Raw genomic sequence first — 17,047 nt, 5'->3', positions numbered from 1 at the left:
CAACAACTCCCGGAGTTCACTCAGACTCATGCCCATCGAGTCGGTGATGCCATCCAGCCATCTCATCCTCTGTTGTCCCCTTCTCCTCCTGCCCCCAATCCCTCCCAGCATCAGAGTCTTTTCCAATGAGTCAACTCTTTGCATGAGGTGGCCAAAGTATTGGAGTTTCAGCTTTAGCATCATTCCTTCCAAAGAAATCCCAGGGCTGATCTCCTTCAGAATGGACTGGTTGGATCTCCTTGCAGTCCAAGGGACTCTCAAGAGTCTTCTCCAACACCACAGTTCAAAAGCATCAATTCTTCAGTGCTCAGCTTTCTTCACAGTCCAACTCTCACATCCATACATGACCACTGGAAAAACCATAGCCTTGACTAGACGGACCTTTGTTGGCAAAGTAATGTCTTTGCTTTTGAATATGCTATCTAGGTTGGTCATAACTTTCCTTCCAAGGAGTAAGCATCTTTTAATTTCATGGCTGCAGTCACCATCTGCAGTGATTTTGGAGCCCAAAAAAATAAAGTCTGACACTGTTTCCACTGTTTGCCCATCTATTTGCCATGAAGTGATGGGACCAGATGCCATTATCTTAGTTTTCTGAATGTTGAGCTTTAAGCCAACTTTTTCACTCTCTTCTTTCACTTTCATCAAGAAGCTTTTTAGTTCCTCTTCACTTTCTGCCATAAGGGTAGTGTCATCTGCATATCTGAGGTTATTGATATTTCTCCCGGCAATCTTGATTCCAGCTTGTGCTTCTTCCAGTCCAGCGTTTCTCATGATGTACTCTGCATATAAGTTAAATAAGCAGGGTGACAGTATACAGCCTTGACGTACTCCTTTCCCGATTTGGAACCAGTCTGTTGTTCCATGTCCAGTTCTAACTGTTGCTTCCTGACCTGCATATAGGTTTCTCAAGAGGCAGGTCAGGTGGTCTGGTATTCCCATCTCTTTCAGAATTTTCCACAGTTATTGTGATCCACACAGTCAAAGGCTTTGGCATAGTCAATAAAGCAGAAATAGATGTTTTTCTGGAACTCTCTTGCTTTTTCCATGATCCAGCGGATGTTGGCAATTTGATCTCTGGTTCCTCTGCCTTTTCTAAAACCAGCTTGAACATCTGGAAGTTCACGGTTCACATATTGCTGAAGCCTGGCCTGGAGAATTTTGAGCATTACTTTACTAGCGTGTGAGATGAGTGCAGTTGTGCAGTACTTTGAGCATTCTTTGGCATTGCCTTTCTTTGGGATTGGAATCAAAACTGACCTTTTCCAGTCCTGTGGCCACTGCTGAGTTTTCCAAATTTGCTGGCATATTGAGTGAGCACTTTCACAGCATCATCTTTCAGGATTTGGAATAGCTCAACTGGAATTCCATCACCTCCACTAGCTTTGTTCATAGTGATGCTTTCTAAGGCCCACTTGACTTCACATTCCAGGATGTCTGGCTCTAGGTGAGTGATCACACCATCGTGATTATCTTGGTCGTGGAGATATTTGTTGTACAGTTCTTCTGTGTATTCTTTTTTTTTTTCTTCTGTGTATTCTTGCCACCTCTTCTTAATATCTTCTGCTTCTCTTAGGTCCATACCATTTCTGTCCTTATATTGAGCCCATCTTTGCATGAAATGTTCCCTTGGTATCTCTAATTTTCTTGAAGAGATCTCTAGTCTTTCCCATTCTGTTGTTTTCCTCTATTTCTTTGCACTGATCGCCAAGGAAGGCTTTCTTATCTCTCCTTGCTATTCTTTGGAACTCTGCATTCAGATGCTTATATCTTTCCTTTTCTCCTTTGCTTTTCGCTTCTCTTCATTTCACAGCTATTTGTAAGGCCTCCCCAGACAGCCATTTTGGTTTTTTGCATTTCTTTTCCATGAGGATGGTCTTGATCCCTGTCTCCTGTACAATGTCACGAACCTCCGTCCATAGTTCATCAGGCACTCTATCAGAGCTAGTCCCTTAAATCTATTTCTCACTTCCACTGTATAATCATAAGGGATTTGATTTAGATCATACCTGAATGGTCTAGTGGTTTTCCCTACTTTCTTCAATTTAAGTCTGAATTTGGCAATAAGGAGTTCGTGGTCTGAGCCACAGTCCTTATCCCCTGCCTATTTCAAGTGAGACCATCTGAGGGCGCAAGGACCTTGGTCCCGCTGGGAGGTGAGGACACACTGGCTCCAGAAGGTGGAGTCTAGGGATGCTTTCTTCAACATCCGCTGGGAAAGTTCAGGGGTTTACCGGTAGTTGGGTTGGGGAACTGGAGAAGTAGGGACGGGGTCGCGCTGTTCACCATTCATTTATTTATCCAACACGTATGAAAGCCCCAACCTGGACACCGTGGGGGAGAGAGTAAGAGCTGTTTGTTGGCACGTCTAGAGGCCATTGGGTCGCAAAGAGTCGGACACGACTGAGCGACTGAACTGAAATGAGAGATGTTTACTACTTCCAGAACCTTTTAAGGCTCCATTATCTCTTTTGATCTCCTTCGATAAGAGGTCTGCCCAATAGCGCTGCAGATAAGGAAGCCAGAGATTCGGAGCGGGGAGGCACTGCACCAGTTCACCCAGACACCTTTAGGTCGCTGGTCGCGGCGGGAACGCAGCCGGCGGAGGACCCCAGCGAGCGGCCAGAGTCACCTGACACGGGAGAGGCTGCGAGGCCGCAGGGGCGCGCTCGGCTTCCGTAGCCGCGCCGGCGCCCGGGCGTCTACCGCCCCAGCCCCTGCTCCAGGGTCACATGACAGGCTCTTTGGCAACATGGCGGTGGCCGTATTGCAGCACCCTGGCTGAGCGACCGCGAGTGCAAGTGGGCTCCTACCCGGGCCCAGGGGTGGCCTCAACCGGGGAGCAGAGGATCACAAACTCTCTTCAACCCCTTCCTGTCTCCGATCTCACCCGAGTTCCACTGGTCCCCTCCGCGCGGTGTGTCCGCCGGCGCGGGGACGCATGATAGAGCCCGGCTGCCATCCCCCGGCTCTGTGCTTCGGGGCAAGCTCCTCTCGTGTGTCCAGGCACATCTCCCTCGCCTGGGTTCCCTCCTTTCTCCAGCCTCCTCCTCTCGCAGGTGGGATCGTCGGTGGGACCCGCGGCCCACCGGGACCATGTCCGGGTCCGACACCGCGCCCTTCCTCAGCCAGGCGGATGACACGGACGACGGGCCGGCGCCCGGCACCCCAGGGTTGCCGGGGTCCATGGGGAACCCGAAGTCCGAGGATCCCGCGGTCCCGGACCAGGAAGGACTGCAGCGCATCACGGGCTTGTCTTCGGGCCATTCGGCTCTCATAGTGGCCGTGCTGTGTTACATCAATCTCCTCAACTACATGGACCGCTTCACCGTGGCTGGTACTGACTTCTGGGAGAAAGTTAGAAGAGGGGAAGGGAGCGGGGTCCTGAGTGGGGCTGCCTCGGACGGCCCATCCTGAGTCTTCTCCTTCCCAGGAGTCCTTCCGGACATTGAGCAGTTCTTCGACATCGGAGACGGTAGCTCCGGCCTCATCCAGACCGGTAAGTGGAGGCTAGGCACACACAGCGGCTCTTCTTTCTGTCCTGCCCTCCTTGAGGCCACATGCTGGCCTGCCTGGGGCCTCATTTTTGGGAGGTACTGTGGCCAGAGCTAGGGGAGATGGCCTCGACTCTACCCTGAAGCTGTCCTGTTTGAATAGGACACCACATTTAAAGAGATTTCAAGAGGGAGTCAGTTTAGTGTAATGGTATTTAGGCCGACATGGGTTTAAACATCAGCTTTTCACTGAATGTGATGGTAGGTAAGGCCCTCGGTTTCTCTAAGCCTCACATTCCTTGTGGGTGAGATGGAACTCGTAATAACCAGACTCACCTCCTAGGGCTGATGTGAGGATTAAATGAGGTAATGCCTGTGAAGTGGATTGTGCAATGTCGGCAAATGGTAGGCACCCAGTAAATAGTGGCAGGAGGGGAAGAGGTGAGTGTTACTTGTTCAGAACTTTGGGATTTGTGGGAGAGGCAAAGCCAAGACCTACTCCTCTTTACCTTCCTTCCCTCCTTCATTCATTTCTGAGCACCTACCTGTGCCAGGCTCTGGAGGGAGTGCTGATGACATCCAAAGAGCATGGCAAGACCTCTTAGTCTCATTGTCTTCTAATCCTTTTATCAGCCAAAGAATCTGGGTTATTATTCTTATTTTATAAAGGAAGTAGGTAGTATTTTTATAAAGAAAAAATATTTTTAAAGCTATACTTTTATAAAGAAACTGAGGCTTGGAGAAAAGTTAAGACTTGCTTAGGGTCATACAATGAGTTTGAGGCAGAAGAAGAGTTTGAAACAAGGTCTTGCAGTGTTTTTTGCTCCACTCCAGGCCACTAAGGAAATGGAGATATTTAAGCCAAAGTTGGATGGAATGAGAATGGGATCACAGGTCCAGTTCTGCCCAGCTCCAAAGAGTTGTTGAGTTAGGGAAGAAACAGGTCTTTCTTGGCAACCTTGTTCACGTTTTCATTCACCTTATGTTTGCTGGGCACCTGTTTTGTGCCAGGCATTGTGTTAAGGGATGGAAACACAGTCATGCCCATTACAGGCAAGGTCTTTTTCTTCTGGAGCTAACATTTTGCTGTGCATGAGCGGGCAACAGTCCCTAAACTAATAATGAGGTAGTATTCTATAGGAATAACTGTTATGTCAAAGAAGACAAAGTAGATGAGATAGAGATTGGATATGTGGTGGTTGGGAAGGTTTCTGAGCCGAAGGTAAAGGAGCTGAGGTCTGTGAAGCTCAGGGGAGAGGAGAGATTGAGAGATGGAGAGGACAGCATCTCCATAGCCTTCAATACCAAAGCCTTAAGTTGGTATTGAACTTGGCAGTTGGGCCATTGGTGCAAAGTGGAAATGTGGATAAGTGTGAGGTTGGAGAGGTAGGGAGGGGTGGATCAGATAAGATTTTGGGCCAGGGTATGGAGGATAGGATAAGTCAGCTGGGCCATCCATTCTACAGTGGAAGATTTGAAAGACATTGCAGACGGGGTTGGACGACTACTCCCCCAGCCCCAATCCATCCACACCCCAGAAGGAAGCTGTGATGGTTTCAGGATTGGGACTTGTTCTATCCCTCTTCATACTCCCAAGCTGGGGTGGAGGCTGGGGTCGGGGTACTGAGGCTGGGCTGTGACTCTCTGCTTCCCCTCAGTGTTCATCTCCAGTTACATGGTGTTGGCACCTGTGTTTGGCTACCTGGGTGACAGGTACAATCGGAAGTATCTCATGTGCGGGGGCATTGCCTTCTGGTCTCTGGTGACACTGGGGTCGTCCTTCATCCCCAGAGAGGTGAGGTCCCATGCTGGTTCCTGCTCCCACCCCCACCCCCACCCCCACCCCCTGCCCCAGCCCTCCCGTCAGTCTTCGCTGCTGCTCTTTGGAGTCACTGCAGAGTGGGCCTGGGGAGCTTGTGTGCTTCCCTTGGTCCATACCATCTTTTATCCCTTGCCTGCCTGAATCATCTGCCCACCCCATCCTCTCCCCTGTTCTTCCAGAACCTTCTTCTGTCCATCATCCCCTCTCGCCCTTTGGCGATTGACTCCTTCCATTGCGTACCAAACGCTCCTGTTCCTCTGCCATGGGAAAAACCTTACCCGACTGCCCTCTGTTTGTCTTCCTTTTCCTAGCCAGACTTCCCCAAAGGCCCCCTTTCCCAGCTCCAGTCTGGGTGAAGGGGCAACCGGTCAAAGGCTCTGCTTTGCCTGTACTTCCTCTCCTCTCAGTCTCGCCTTGAGCACGGCTGGCTTACCTGCCCCCACCACTCCATTGCCAAAGTCAACAGGGCCCTCTCAATTGCTAACTGTAGCTCCCAACTTCCTAGGCCTGTTCTCCCTTAATCTCCTGGAAGCCTCTGGCTCTGTTGACCCACTTCTTCCTTCCGGAAACTCTTCTGACTTCTCTGACTCCCCTCTTCTGGTTTTTGCCCCGCCTCTCTGGCTGTTGCTTCTTTACTCCTTTAAACTTTCCCCTGTCTGTTGTCACTCTCTGCCCTGGGACTCTGTCTCCTCAGCCCTGGACACTACGTACTCTCCTTGGGTGATCGTGCCTTGTCCTTAGCTTCTAGTGTCTTTGGCAGACAAGTAAACCCCCACCTAAGATCATTATTCACTACTGGGGTGTCTTGGATGGGTGGACGAGATAGAAATAAAGATTTATTTTGCACCAATAGGTGCAAAATAATGAATAGCCCTTTGGTGGTCCCGTTCTCACAGTAGTTATGTGAACAAGTTGTTGTTATTATCCCCTTTTGCAGATAAGGAAACTGAGGCTCAGAGAGGTTAAGTTGCTTTCTCACAGTCACAGCTAGTAAGTAGTGGAGCCAGGATTCAAGCTCAGGTCTGTTTGCTTCTGAACCCCAGGCCTCTCCTGCCATCCCCGCCACCTCCCCAGAGCGGGCTGGTGAGATTGGCGGGGAGGCTGGCCGCAGCGCGGGGTGCCACCTCCCCCATATCTCATTCCCCAGCGATTCTGGCTGCTCCTCCTGACCCGGGGCCTGGTGGGGGTTGGGGAGGCCAGTTACTCCACCATCGCGCCCACCCTCATCGCTGACCTCTTCGTGGCAGACCAGCGGAGTCGGATGCTCAGCGTCTTCTACTTTGCCATCCCGGTGGGCAGGTGAGTGGACCTCGAGCCTGATAGGGAGGCAGGAGGGCCTCGCCTGGGACGTGACTGACCAGCTGTCTCCTCCCCCACCCTCTTTCCCCAGTGGTCTGGGTTACATTGCAGGCTCCAAAGTGAAGGATGTGGCCGGAGACTGGCACTGGGCTCTGCGGGTGAGTTGGGTCACAGCCTGGGGGAAGGTCAGCAATATGCTCACTGACCCTTTTTTACCTTCAGGCACCCCCCTTTTAAGGCATTACTCACTCTGCTAAGCCTGCGGGAAGCCTAGCTGCCCTCACTATGAAGCCACACACTAGATAAAACTCTTGGTTACAGGTGACAGAAGCCATTGTAAACTGTACGCCCCCTAATGGGACTGTATTGGAAAGTCCCAGGGTGAGCTTCAGGTAAAGCTGGATCAGGACACCCACACTGTCCCAGGAATTTGCTCATCTTTTTTCTCAGCTCTACTTTCCTCTGTGTTATCTTCATTCTCAAGCAAATAAAAGCTCCACATGTTTATCTTCCCACTTACAAACTTTAGCAGCCTGGATCCTTGAGTAGTAGTCCTGGATGGTGTCTGATTAGATGAATGCAGGTCACATGCCTTCCACTGAATCAACCAAGGCCTGGGAGGTTAATGTGACTCTTGTTGGCTAAGTCTGGGTTTCAAGCCCCACCCCGTTTGAACCAAATGAGTTGAGAGAGATGTAGGGAGTGGTTTCCCAAAAGAAAGTTAGGGAAAGTCCGTGGTTGCCAAGGAGGGAGCAGTTAGGCTTGCAGAAACGGGATCCATTGACAGTGACTGTCATCCCTCCCCTCAGTCACAGGTTTAACTTCCTTGAGCAAGCACTCCCTGGTTGGTTGAGGTCTTGCCTTTACACACCCTTATGGTCTCTCATTCCCCAGGGCTGAGTACCTCCCAGTCTGTTCCCTTCCTGAAGCCCACTCTTTCCCCAGGTGACGCCAGGTCTAGGAGTGCTGGCTGTTGTGCTGCTGTTCCTGGTAGTACGGGAGCCACCAAGGGGAGCTGTGGAGCGCCACTCAGACTCACCACCCCTGAACCCCACGTCGTGGTGGGCAGATCTGAGGGCTCTGGCAAGAAAGTGAGTTTCAGTTCAGTCGCTCAGTCATGTCCGACTCTTTGTGACCCCATGGACTACAGCACGCCAGGCTTCTCTGTCCATCACCAACTCAGGAGCTTGCTGAAACTCATGTCCATCAAGTCGGTGATGCCATCCAACCATCTCATCCTCTGTCGTCCCCTTCTCCTCCTGCCTTCAGTCTTTCCCAGCATCAGGGTCTTTTCTAGTGAGTCAGTTCTTCAAATCCGGTGGCCAAAGTATTGGAGTTTCAACTTCAGCATCAGCCCTTCCAATAAATATTCAGGACTGATTTCCTTTACTGGAAACTGACTGGTTTGATCTGAGTTTAGTTCCATCCTAACCTAACATCTGAGGCCCCCAGGGATGCCCTGGGGTCTGTTTTGAGATTTACTTGGGTGTGGTCTTTGTGTGTTCTATCAGCTGACCCTACCCCAAGGCAAGGAATGCTATCACCTTGGCCCCTTTGTGGCAGCTGCTTGAATTACAGGCCCAGATCCTGGAGCTGGGACAACCATTACACCCAGTGCCCAGATAATTCAAATAAGCCAGAGAGGAAGAACAGAGGTCTCTGACCCTGAAACCTCAGTGGAGTCTAACTTCCTCCCTCCTGATTGTCTACAGTCCCAGTTTCATCCTGTCTTCCCTTGGTTTCACTGCTGTGGCCTTTGTCACGGGTTCCCTGGCTCTTTGGGCCCCTGCTTTCTTGCTGCGTTCCCGTGTGGTCTTGGGGGAGACCCCACCCTGCCTTCCTGGAGACTCCTGCTCTTCCTCTGACAGGTACCTGGATGGGGACTGGGCTGGGGGGCCCTGCAGGTGGCAGGGGATGAAGTGGAGAGGGTCTGTGATTCAGACTCAGGCAAGGAGCTTCTGAATCCTGACTCCACAGCTACTTCCTCTCGCAGAGTCTCGGTTTCCTGGTCTGGGAGTAGGTGTCTTCCTCTTGGAGCTTTGTGTGCCATGGGGTTCTGTGCCTAGATAGACCTGGGTTGTGAGCGTGGCTGCGATGGACCATCTCTGGGCCTTGGGGGTGAGGCTAGGGGGCTTGCCAGGCAGAAGGACTAGCCCCCCTTTTCATCCCCCTCCCCTAGCCTCATCTTCGGACTCATCACCTGCCTCACCGGGGTCCTGGGTGTGGGCCTCGGTGTGGAGATCAGCCGCCGCCTCCGCCGCACCAACCCCCGGGCTGACCCACTGGTTTGTGCTGCTGGCCTCCTGGGCTCTGCGCCCTTCCTCTTCCTGGCCCTCGCCTGCGCCCGTGGCAGCATCGTGGCCACCTATGTGAGTAGCCAGCGGGTGTCTAGGGGGGTGGTCTGGGTCCAGGGTGGAGGGATGGTGCACCGAGGGGCAGGATTGGGGTCAGAGCCGACTCTGGAGCAGGAATGCCTGGGTTTGCATCTCAGCTCTGGCCATTCTTAGCTGTGTGACTTTGGGCAAGTGACTTAACCTCTCTGTGCTCAGTGTCAACTGCTGTAAAATGGGATTGCTATTAGCACCTGTCTCCTGCGGGTGTTGTGAGGGTTAACAGAGTTAACAGGTTAAAGGAGTTAACAGAGGGCCCTGGTACCTGGTGAGCCCTCCACATGTCTGCTCATGTTGTGGTGAGACCCACCCCATGCCCCCTCCTTCACCACCTACCTCCCATCCTCCAGATTTTCATTTTTATTGGAGAGACACTATTGTCCATGAACTGGGCCATCGTGGCTGATATTCTGCTGGTAAGTAGGTGGCTGGCCCAAGGTTACCCCAGTGGCGGATGGGAGCGGGCGGTGGGTAGGAAACCTCATGTGTGCTAAGTCGCTTCAGTTGTGTCCGATTCTTTGCAACCCTATGGACACTGTACCCCTCCAGGCTCCTCTGTCCATGGGATTCTCCAGGCAAGAATACTGGAGTGGGTTGCATGCCCTCCTCCAGGGGATCTTCCTGACTCAGGGCTTGAACTCATGTCTCTTATGTCTCCTGCATTGGCAGGCGCATTCTTTACCACTAGGGCCACCTGGGAAGCCCCATAGGGAACCTCACTTGTCTTGAATTGTGATGGTCACCCCTTTTTCAGAACCTAGTCCTGAGACTGACTTCCAGCCCCAAGTGGGCCTGTAGTTTGGGCCTGCCCTGCCCTTCATCCCAGCCACACCTCTGAGCTGGGGTTCCCCTGATGTCAGCCTGGGGTGTGCCTCGGTCCTGTCCTTACCCTCTGCCTCCTGCTCCTCTCTCCCACCAGTACGTGGTGATCCCCACACGACGCTCCACTGCCGAAGCCTTCCAGATTGTACTGTCCCACCTGCTGGGTGATGCTGGGAGCCCGTACCTCATTGGTTCGGTGAGCAGGACCTCTTGGCCAGGCCTGGGGTAGGCTTCAGGGGCACCCTACGTTCCTGGCACCAGCCAGTCGCCAGCGGCCTGAGCACAGGCCAAATAAGAGGGTCCAGTCCAAGTGAGGCATCCGAGTCCCAGTGCCAGGCACCCCTCACCTCGAAGCCTCAGCTCTGCCGGCAGGATTTTGTCTTGGTAGATTTCCGCCGGTGAGGTCCTGGCTTAAGTCTTCTTTGTTCTTCTGGAGTTTGGGGGCTTCCTTTCCATGCCTCTTTCTTCTGACTTTTCTTTTCCTTCTTTTTTTTTAAATTTTTTTGATGAAAAATTCTGCAAAGTCTTTGTTGAATTTGTTACAGTATTGCTTCTTTTTTATGTTTTGGTTTGTTGGCTGTGAGGCATGCGGGATCTTAGCTCCCGGACAAGGGGTCGAACCCGCACCCCCTGCGCTGGAAGGCCAAGTCTTAGCTACTGGACCGCCAGGGAAGTCCCTCTCTTGACCTTTCTTTCCCTGTCTCCCTGCAGATCTCTGACCGCCTGCGCCGGGACTGGCCCCCCTCCTTCTTGTCCGAGTTCCGGGCCCTGCAGTTCTCTCTCATGCTCTGCGCCTTTGTGGGGGCGCTCGGGGGCGCGGCCTTCCTGGGCACCGCCATCTTCATCGAGAGCGACCGCCGGCAGGCTCAGCTGCACGTGCAGGGTCGGTCGGGCCTCCCCTCTGTCCGTCCACAGCTCCCTGTCTAGCTTCATGATGCTGCCTGCTGGTCCGTCTGTCTGCCCACCCAGCCCCGTGTACCTGGCCTCTCTTAGTCCTCAGCCCTCCCCTTCCTTGGCTTCCGGGCTGCCTGACCCATGAGCTTATACCCTGCTGTGTGCCCAGCTCTGCTGCCCTGTCCATTTGCCACTGCTTGTTTGTCCCCTCCCTGGGCCTGTGTCTGTCTTTCCATCCAGCCCTGGCTCTGATTCTCTTCCCCGGCAGGTCTGTTGCCTGAAACTGGGCCCACCGATGACCGGATCGTGGTGCCCCAGCGAGGACGCTCCACCCGGGTCCCTGTGTCCAGCGTGCTTATCTGAGGGATCACCGCTTGCTATCTGCAGACCTATCACAGCTGGCCCTGGGCCCACCCTGGGAGGTGCCCGGGGCCCAACTCCTCGGCTAGCCCATTTTCTGGGAGGGGCCTTGGGCCATGTTCCAGCTCCCACACACTACATGGGTGGCCAAGTGGGGACACTGGGGGCTCGGGACGGGGGAGCCCCTGCCCCTGGAGCAGCCCTGGGGCTCGGTGCTATTTGTAACTGAATAAAATTTGTAGCCAGAACCCCAAGTGCCTGCTGGAGTCTCTCTGGGTTAGGGACCTCTGACCTCTGGATGGTGGGAGATGCCCCCTCTCTAGGCCCAGGGTCCCAGGGGCTGTTGGGTGACCCCCGTGGGCCCTGGGGCAAAGCCCTGTCCTTCTGGGCCGGTGAGCATTGGGGTGGAGTGAGCTGGCTTTGTGTGACCGTGAGTCATGCCCGTGTCTCCCCTAGAGCCCGCCCTCCTTAGCAGGCCGGCCTGGACGAGGTGGGGGTGGGCACACCGGGGGCCCCTCAGAATTCCCGGTGTTGGAGCCTCTCCTTGCTGCCTCTGTGAGCCATGGCTGTGGAGGCCACAGCCGCTGGCCAGCCTGTAAACATCTTTCCCTCCTCCCCCCAGTATGAGTTGCCCCTTGCCAGGGAGACCAGCTGACCCTTCTGGAGGGCCCAGGGTGGCTCCTGAGGTGGCCTCCTCCCCCTCCTCACTGGCTGAGTGGGGGTGGGAAGGGGGCGGGTGCAGCCGGCTGAGCCCCGATGATTTCCTGCCCTCACCCGGCGCTCACCACAGCTTCCTGCCACAGGCAGGCAGGCGCTGAGGAGAGGCGGGCGTGGAGCGAGGGGCAGGTAGGGCTGGGGCACAGGGTCTGTGTAGGGGTGGCTGGTGCCCCAGACTCCAGCCCAGGCCCTGGCCTGACCGCCCTGGGGTCCAGGGTCTTCCAGAGCCAGCGCTGACGCCCGCTCAGCCCAGCGAGGGGAGGGGATCCAGAGGAACCCCCGCCTCCACTAGGCTCCCAGCTGGCCGCCGGTACCCTTCCCGGCCTGGCCCTTGCCCTGCTGCTTCTCTGTGTGGAGGGGTGTGCAGCAAGCAGCTGGGCCTGGTCCAAGCAGATGGAGGCGGTCAGCCCGGCTGTCTACGTGCTGGGGCCCCTGCTGCTGCCTCTCTTGGCTGTGTTGCTGATGGCTCTGTGTGTGCGTTGCCGGGAGCTGCCAGGTGAGTGGGTGCCGGTGGGTTGACCAGATGCCCAGACAATGCCAGGGATCCTCACTCCATTCTCTGATCCCTTCTTTCCCTTTAACTGTCTGTAACTCTTTCTTGCACGCGGAGACGCTGAGAGCCCCATACTCCATCACCCTCTGCCCTCGTCACCCTCTTTTCCTGCCTCACGGGCCTTCTCTTCCCCAGGCTCATATGACACTGCCGTCTCCGATAGGTGAGTCCGCCCTGTCGACCCCGTTCGACTCCCTCAACGCCCAGTGTGGGGCTGGGCCCCTGGGGGACTGGGGTGGGGTCCAGGGCCTCTCCCAGCTGCTGACCTGCTGTGTCTCTCCTGCCAGTTTGACCCCAAGTAGCATCATGATCAAACTGCCTCGTGAGTACATGAGTGTCCCCTCCCTTGAGTTCGGGGAGAGGGTCCCCTGGCCTGGGAGAGCGTGTGCCTATGTTCTATTTCCCCCCTGTGGCCGCCCACATGGCCTGAGCTGGGGGTGGGGAGGGAGATGGTGTCCCTCTGCCCAGGCCTCTCCAGGGCCCCAGGGGTGGCAGGGGTCAGTCTGCCCTTTGAGGCCTTGTCCAGGGTAGGGGCGTGAGGTGTGGAGTCATTCCTTCAGCTTGGTACTGTGTCCTCAGCCACACTCGTCCCACGGCCATCCACCACTCCCTATCCGCTCCCGAGCCAGCCAGACCTGCTCCCCATCCCGTAAGTACCGCTCCCCCTGCCAAATCCCCCCCTTTACCCCCTCACCTCCTCGGATTGGGGGCCTCTTGCCCTGTTGCAAGCCCTCTCCCCTTAGAGCCCCATCCCAGCATGACCTCTGACCTTTGACATCCAGAAGGTCCCCGCAGCCCGTCGGAGGCTCCCACCGTATGGCATCGTCCCGGCAGGACTCAGATAGTGGTAAGTGTGGAGCGAGACCCACAGGGCTGGGGCCTCTGGGCAAAGGCCCCCTCTGAGCTGACTCAGTCTCCTTCTCGCGCTCTCTCTGCAGCCAACAGCGTGGCCAGCTACGAGAACGAGGGTGTGACTGGAACCCCTGTGGCCCCAGCTGGGAGGCGGCTGAGACCCATCCTGGGCTCCGCTGACCCTGTGTGGTCACCCCCAGAGGCAGCCTGTGAGGATGCAGACGAAGATGACTATGAAGAAGACTACAACAACGAGGGCTACTTGTGAGTGGCCAGGCGGGAGGTGGGGGCCGAGGCCAGGGCTGCTCGCTCACCTGACCCTTGACTCCCGCAGGGTGGTGCTTCCTGACAGGGACCCGGCCACCAGCACTGGCAACGCCGTCTCACCGGCTCCTGCGTCCAGCAAACCCGGCCTCCGAGACAGCGCCTTCTCCAGTGAGTCGGCCGTCTGACCACTGCCTGCCCCTCCGTGCTGCGGCGCCTCGGGTCTTCCCTCTCTTCCTGATCCTTGCGGCCCTCCATCTTCTCGCTTCTCTCTTTCTAGCCCTCCTGTCCTTCAGCTAGGGGACTTCCGGCTCCAGTCTTCTTTTCTTTTCTCTCCTCTTCCCTCTTTGTCGTTTGCCTTTATTGTCTGCAAGATTTCCTTGACTCTATTCTTCTTTTGACTCCGAGCTTTTGTCTTTCTTGTCCAAAAGCTCTTCCCTCATTTCTGAATATTCCTTTCTCAGAGCCTCCTCTCTTGTTTCATGAAGGCGATATCATCTTGCAAATCTTGAAGGATAGTGATGATCAGCTGTCTTTTTTGGGTTTCTTTGGAAAGTTTTCTTCTGCTTCCAGTGCTGTTTCAGTTTCCTTTGGGCTACTTTTCGCTCTTCGTTTTGGTTTCATCCTGCCTCTTGGAGGCTTTTATCAGTGTCTTGTGATCTTCAGTGTCCGTTACTCTCTTCCTTCTATGCTTGCTCTGTGCCATCGTGTCCACACCCTGACTTTATTTGCCATCCAGATCCTCTCTAGCTCATGGCCTCTCTCTTGGGCCCCAAACCATCTGTCCAGGTGCTTATTTTCATTCATTCATTCACTCACTCATGTTCATCCATCCACTCACACAATTCATCCAGCATACTTACTGGTTGCCCCTGAAATAATCACTGCTAATGAGATAAAGTTGTGATTAAGGCAGCTCACATTACTGAGGGCCTAGTACATGCGCTGCTAAGAGTTTTATGTGTATTTGTTGTTATCTAGTCACTGAGTCATGTCCGACTCTTTTGCAACCCTGTGGACTGTAGCCCAGAAGGCTCCTCTGTCCACGGGATTTCCCAGGCAAGAATCCTAGAGCGTGTTGCCATTTCCTTCTCCAGGGGATCTTCCCGACCAACTTATTAATATTAAACCTCATAATTCCCAGGGGCTTTTGAGCTTCTCCCTTCCCCTCCTGCCTCTCATTTGTCCCATCTGTACAATGATTTGTGTATTTAACAGAAGATTGGCAGCACTTACTATATGACAGACCTTATTTTATTTAATTCACATTTTCACAACACCCCTCTGCGGTGGGTACCGTTCCTCACCCTATTTTACGAAACCGAGGGCTGGAGAGGTTAGGTAGATCATCTGAGGTTAGTTAATGCTGAGGCTGGACTTGAACCTGGGCATTCTGGCTCTGAAACCTGCTTGTCCACAGCCTCATGGAGAAAATAAGTCAACCCCTGAAAGAATAAGATGGCGTCAATGGCGCGAGGCACCAGGAAGGGACGAGGACAGGAGAGGGGGTCAGGGCAGGCCTGGCTGAGGAGGAGGAGCCAATGGGGCTGATGACGCCCCTGACACCACCCAGCCTTGCGTGCTGTCTCCTTCTCCACACGTGTCGCCCAGCCCCACCGCCCCGAGCTGCTCCCTGTGTCCCTGCTCGCCAGCCTGGGGGATGTGCTGGGGTCTGTTGCCTCTCCTCCCACAATTCTGTTTTCTCTGATCAGTTCTGGTTAAGTTGCCCAGGTTCTCTCCATGGCCATGGGCGTCACAGGGCCAGCCTCTCTGTACCACTCCGGGCTGATGGTGGGCGTGATCTCTGGGTGGTGGTGGGGGGGCTTCCTGTATGCAGGCGTCTCGGGCTGGTTACGTGGGAAGTCTTGGGTGTCTGCATTTGGGGGGTCTGGGTAACAGTCCCCGGGGCACCCATGCTTTTCCTCTAGTGGAGTCAGGGGAAGATTACGTGAATGTTCCTGAGAGTGAGGAGAGTGCCGACGCATCTCTGAGTGAGTGTGGGGGGCCCTCCTGATGCCCTCCTGGGGTCTGCCATCCCTCCCTCCCTCCCTCTTGCCCCTACCCCATCCTTACTCTCATGCCATCCTGGGGTGGGTGTCTCCAGTCCCCGGCCCCCCGTGGCTCCCTCGCCCTCTGCCTGGGTGTCCTCTTGCTCTCTCATCCTCCGTGTGACCTGTCCCCCTTTGGGTGTGGCTGTCCCACCTTCTGATCTGTCCCCACAGATGGGAGTCGGGAATATGTGAATGTGTCCCAGGAGCTGCAGCCCGGGGCGAAAACCAAGCCTGGTGTGTGTCTGTGTCTGTGTGTGTGTGTGTGTGTGGAGGGGGTGGGGGAGGTGGGGCAGACCCTGAGGGAGCCGCCTTGGAGATAGGGGTGGGTTCGCTTTATGAGCTGAAGAGCAGCCTCCCCTTCCCTCACAGACACCCAGAATTCCCAGGAGGTGGAGGACGAGGAAGCTCCGGATTACGAGAATCTATAGCTGAACTGAGGGCCTGGTGAGAGGCCCTGCCCGCCCCAGCCCTGCCCTGGGCCTGCAGGCCCTTGACCCTTCCCACCCTCTCAGCCCTCTCTGTCTGACTCTGGGGACCCCCTCTGACCCCCACCGACAATCTCCCCCCGACTCACAGCCCCTCCCCATCTCCCTGTCCTCTTGTGTTTCAGTGTGCGGCCACGCCTGTTCTGGGACCAGCCTCGCCTGGGAGTGCTGAGCTGGGCGGCTGGCGGTGGCTCTGCGGGGCCCCACTTGGCAACCTGCCCCGGCTGCGGCCTGACAAAAGCCTGAGAATTTTCCCCCTAACTTATTGTCACTTTGGGGTCCAGTCTCTGTGGCCCCCGAACTCTGCACCTTCTGACGCAGCCTGAGAGTGAACCACCCCGGCCCCAGCCCTACTCTGTCAGAGAATAAAGGCTGGTGCGGTCTGCAGTACTCTTGGCTTTGGCTGGCCAGTGGGTCGGAGTCAGGGTGAGGGTGGGCTGTGTCTGAAGGCTTGTGTGGTTGTGTGAATGCATGTGTGTTTCTGGATCTCCATTCTCACAGGCCCTTCATGCTCCCAAGGGTCCCGACCAGGTATGTGTGAGTGACTGCATTGAAGCCTGGGATTCGTTGCTTTCTGAGTGAGGCTGTTTCTGACCCCGACTGGCACTCCTGGGGCTCAGACACATCTGCCCACGAGATAGTCCTTGGAAGTGGCAGGCGACGACTGTGATGATGGGAGAAGGGGGTATGGGAAAGCACTGGGTGGGCAAGACCTTCCCCACTGGCTCCCAGTTTCTCCATCTTTAAAACAAAGGAGTTGACTCACTGACCTCAGAGGACCTTCTTAATTCTTAATTTTTGTGGTTCTTAATAAAACAGAACTTTAAAAAGTTGTCTAAGCGACTGAAAATGTTAACGGGCAGCACAGTCTTCTTCAGGCTTGGATATACAAATGACTTGGGGGGGTTTTGCTAAAATGCAGATTCAAATTCAGTCAATCTGGGATGGAGCCTGGATGGACTCTGCATTCCTAAGGAGCTCCCAAGTGGTGATTCTACGATTGCTGTTCTGAGACCCTGTTCCAAGTCGCAGGGTCTGGTGGAT

The 17,047-nt window shown here is 54.8% G+C and overlaps 2 protein-coding genes across 4 annotated transcripts; both read left to right on the top strand.

Moving 5' to 3' along the window:
* The first annotated feature begins 2,711 nt into the window (after positions 1-2,711).
* SPNS1 (SPNS lysolipid transporter 1, lysophospholipid) lies at positions 2,712-11,329 on the top strand. The gene is made up of 12 exons (XM_061401503.1): positions 2,712-3,337; positions 3,434-3,499; positions 5,153-5,289; positions 6,464-6,615; positions 6,707-6,773; positions 7,561-7,706; positions 8,328-8,483; positions 8,795-8,984; positions 9,356-9,421; positions 9,925-10,023; positions 10,539-10,710; positions 10,990-11,329. Exons 1-12 carry the CDS (start codon positions 3,097-3,099, stop codon positions 11,082-11,084), a joined length of 1,587 nt encoding a protein of 528 aa, XP_061257487.1. The 5' UTR covers positions 2,712-3,096; the 3' UTR covers positions 11,085-11,329.
* Positions 11,330-11,834: 505 nt separating this feature from the next.
* On the top strand, positions 11,835-16,833 carry LAT (linker for activation of T cells). Of its 3 annotated transcripts, none has more exons than XM_061401505.1 (11): positions 11,835-12,294; positions 12,409-12,514; positions 12,639-12,673; positions 12,931-13,000; positions 13,137-13,198; positions 13,290-13,467; positions 13,538-13,638; positions 15,396-15,458; positions 15,690-15,752; positions 15,888-15,962; positions 16,129-16,833. In XM_061401505.1, exons 1-10 carry the CDS (start codon positions 12,192-12,194, stop codon positions 15,944-15,946), a joined length of 840 nt encoding a protein of 279 aa, XP_061257489.1. In that variant the 5' UTR covers positions 11,835-12,191; the 3' UTR covers positions 15,947-15,962; positions 16,129-16,833. The 3 variants fall into 3 exon arrangements, with proteins under 3 accessions (XP_061257489.1, XP_061257488.1, XP_061257490.1); XM_061401504.1 differs by having other exon boundaries at positions 11,848-12,294; positions 13,134-13,198; XM_061401506.1 differs by having other exon boundaries at positions 11,856-12,294; positions 12,487-12,514; positions 13,134-13,198.
* The last annotated feature ends 214 nt before the right edge of the window (positions 16,834-17,047 follow it).

Source organism: Bos javanicus, chromosome 25, assembly GCF_032452875.1.
Source record: "Bos javanicus breed banteng chromosome 25, ARS-OSU_banteng_1.0, whole genome shotgun sequence".
Taxonomy (NCBI): domain Eukaryota; kingdom Metazoa; phylum Chordata; class Mammalia; order Artiodactyla; family Bovidae; genus Bos; species Bos javanicus.
The sequence above is the reverse complement of the archived record's forward strand: the minus strand, read 5'-3'. Positions and strand labels throughout refer to the sequence as shown.

What these genes read in the sequence shown, in the direction of transcription:
- SPNS1 (XM_061401503.1), top strand. Translation starts at nt 3,097, where the DNA reads ATGTCCGGGTCCGACACCGCGCCCTTCCTCAGCCAGGCGGATGACACG. An exon ending in TTTGCCATCCCGGTGGGCAG is followed by an intron (nt 6,616 to 6,706) that starts GTGAGTGGACCT and finishes CTCTTTCCCCAG; the next exon opens with TGGTCTGGGTTACATTGCAG. An exon ending in GCAGCATCGTGGCCACCTAT is followed by an intron (nt 8,985 to 9,355) that starts GTGAGTAGCCAG and finishes CCCATCCTCCAG; the next exon opens with ATTTTCATTTTTATTGGAGA.
- LAT (XM_061401504.1), top strand. Translation starts at nt 12,192, where the DNA reads ATGGAGGCGGTCAGCCCGGCTGTCTACGTGCTGGGGCCCCTGCTGCTG. An exon ending in GCGTTGCCGGGAGCTGCCAG is followed by an intron (nt 12,295 to 12,408) that starts GTGAGTGGGTGC and finishes TTGCACGCGGAG; the next exon opens with ACGCTGAGAGCCCCATACTC. An exon ending in TACAACAACGAGGGCTACTT is followed by an intron (nt 13,468 to 13,537) that starts GTGAGTGGCCAG and finishes TGACTCCCGCAG; the next exon opens with GGTGGTGCTTCCTGACAGGG.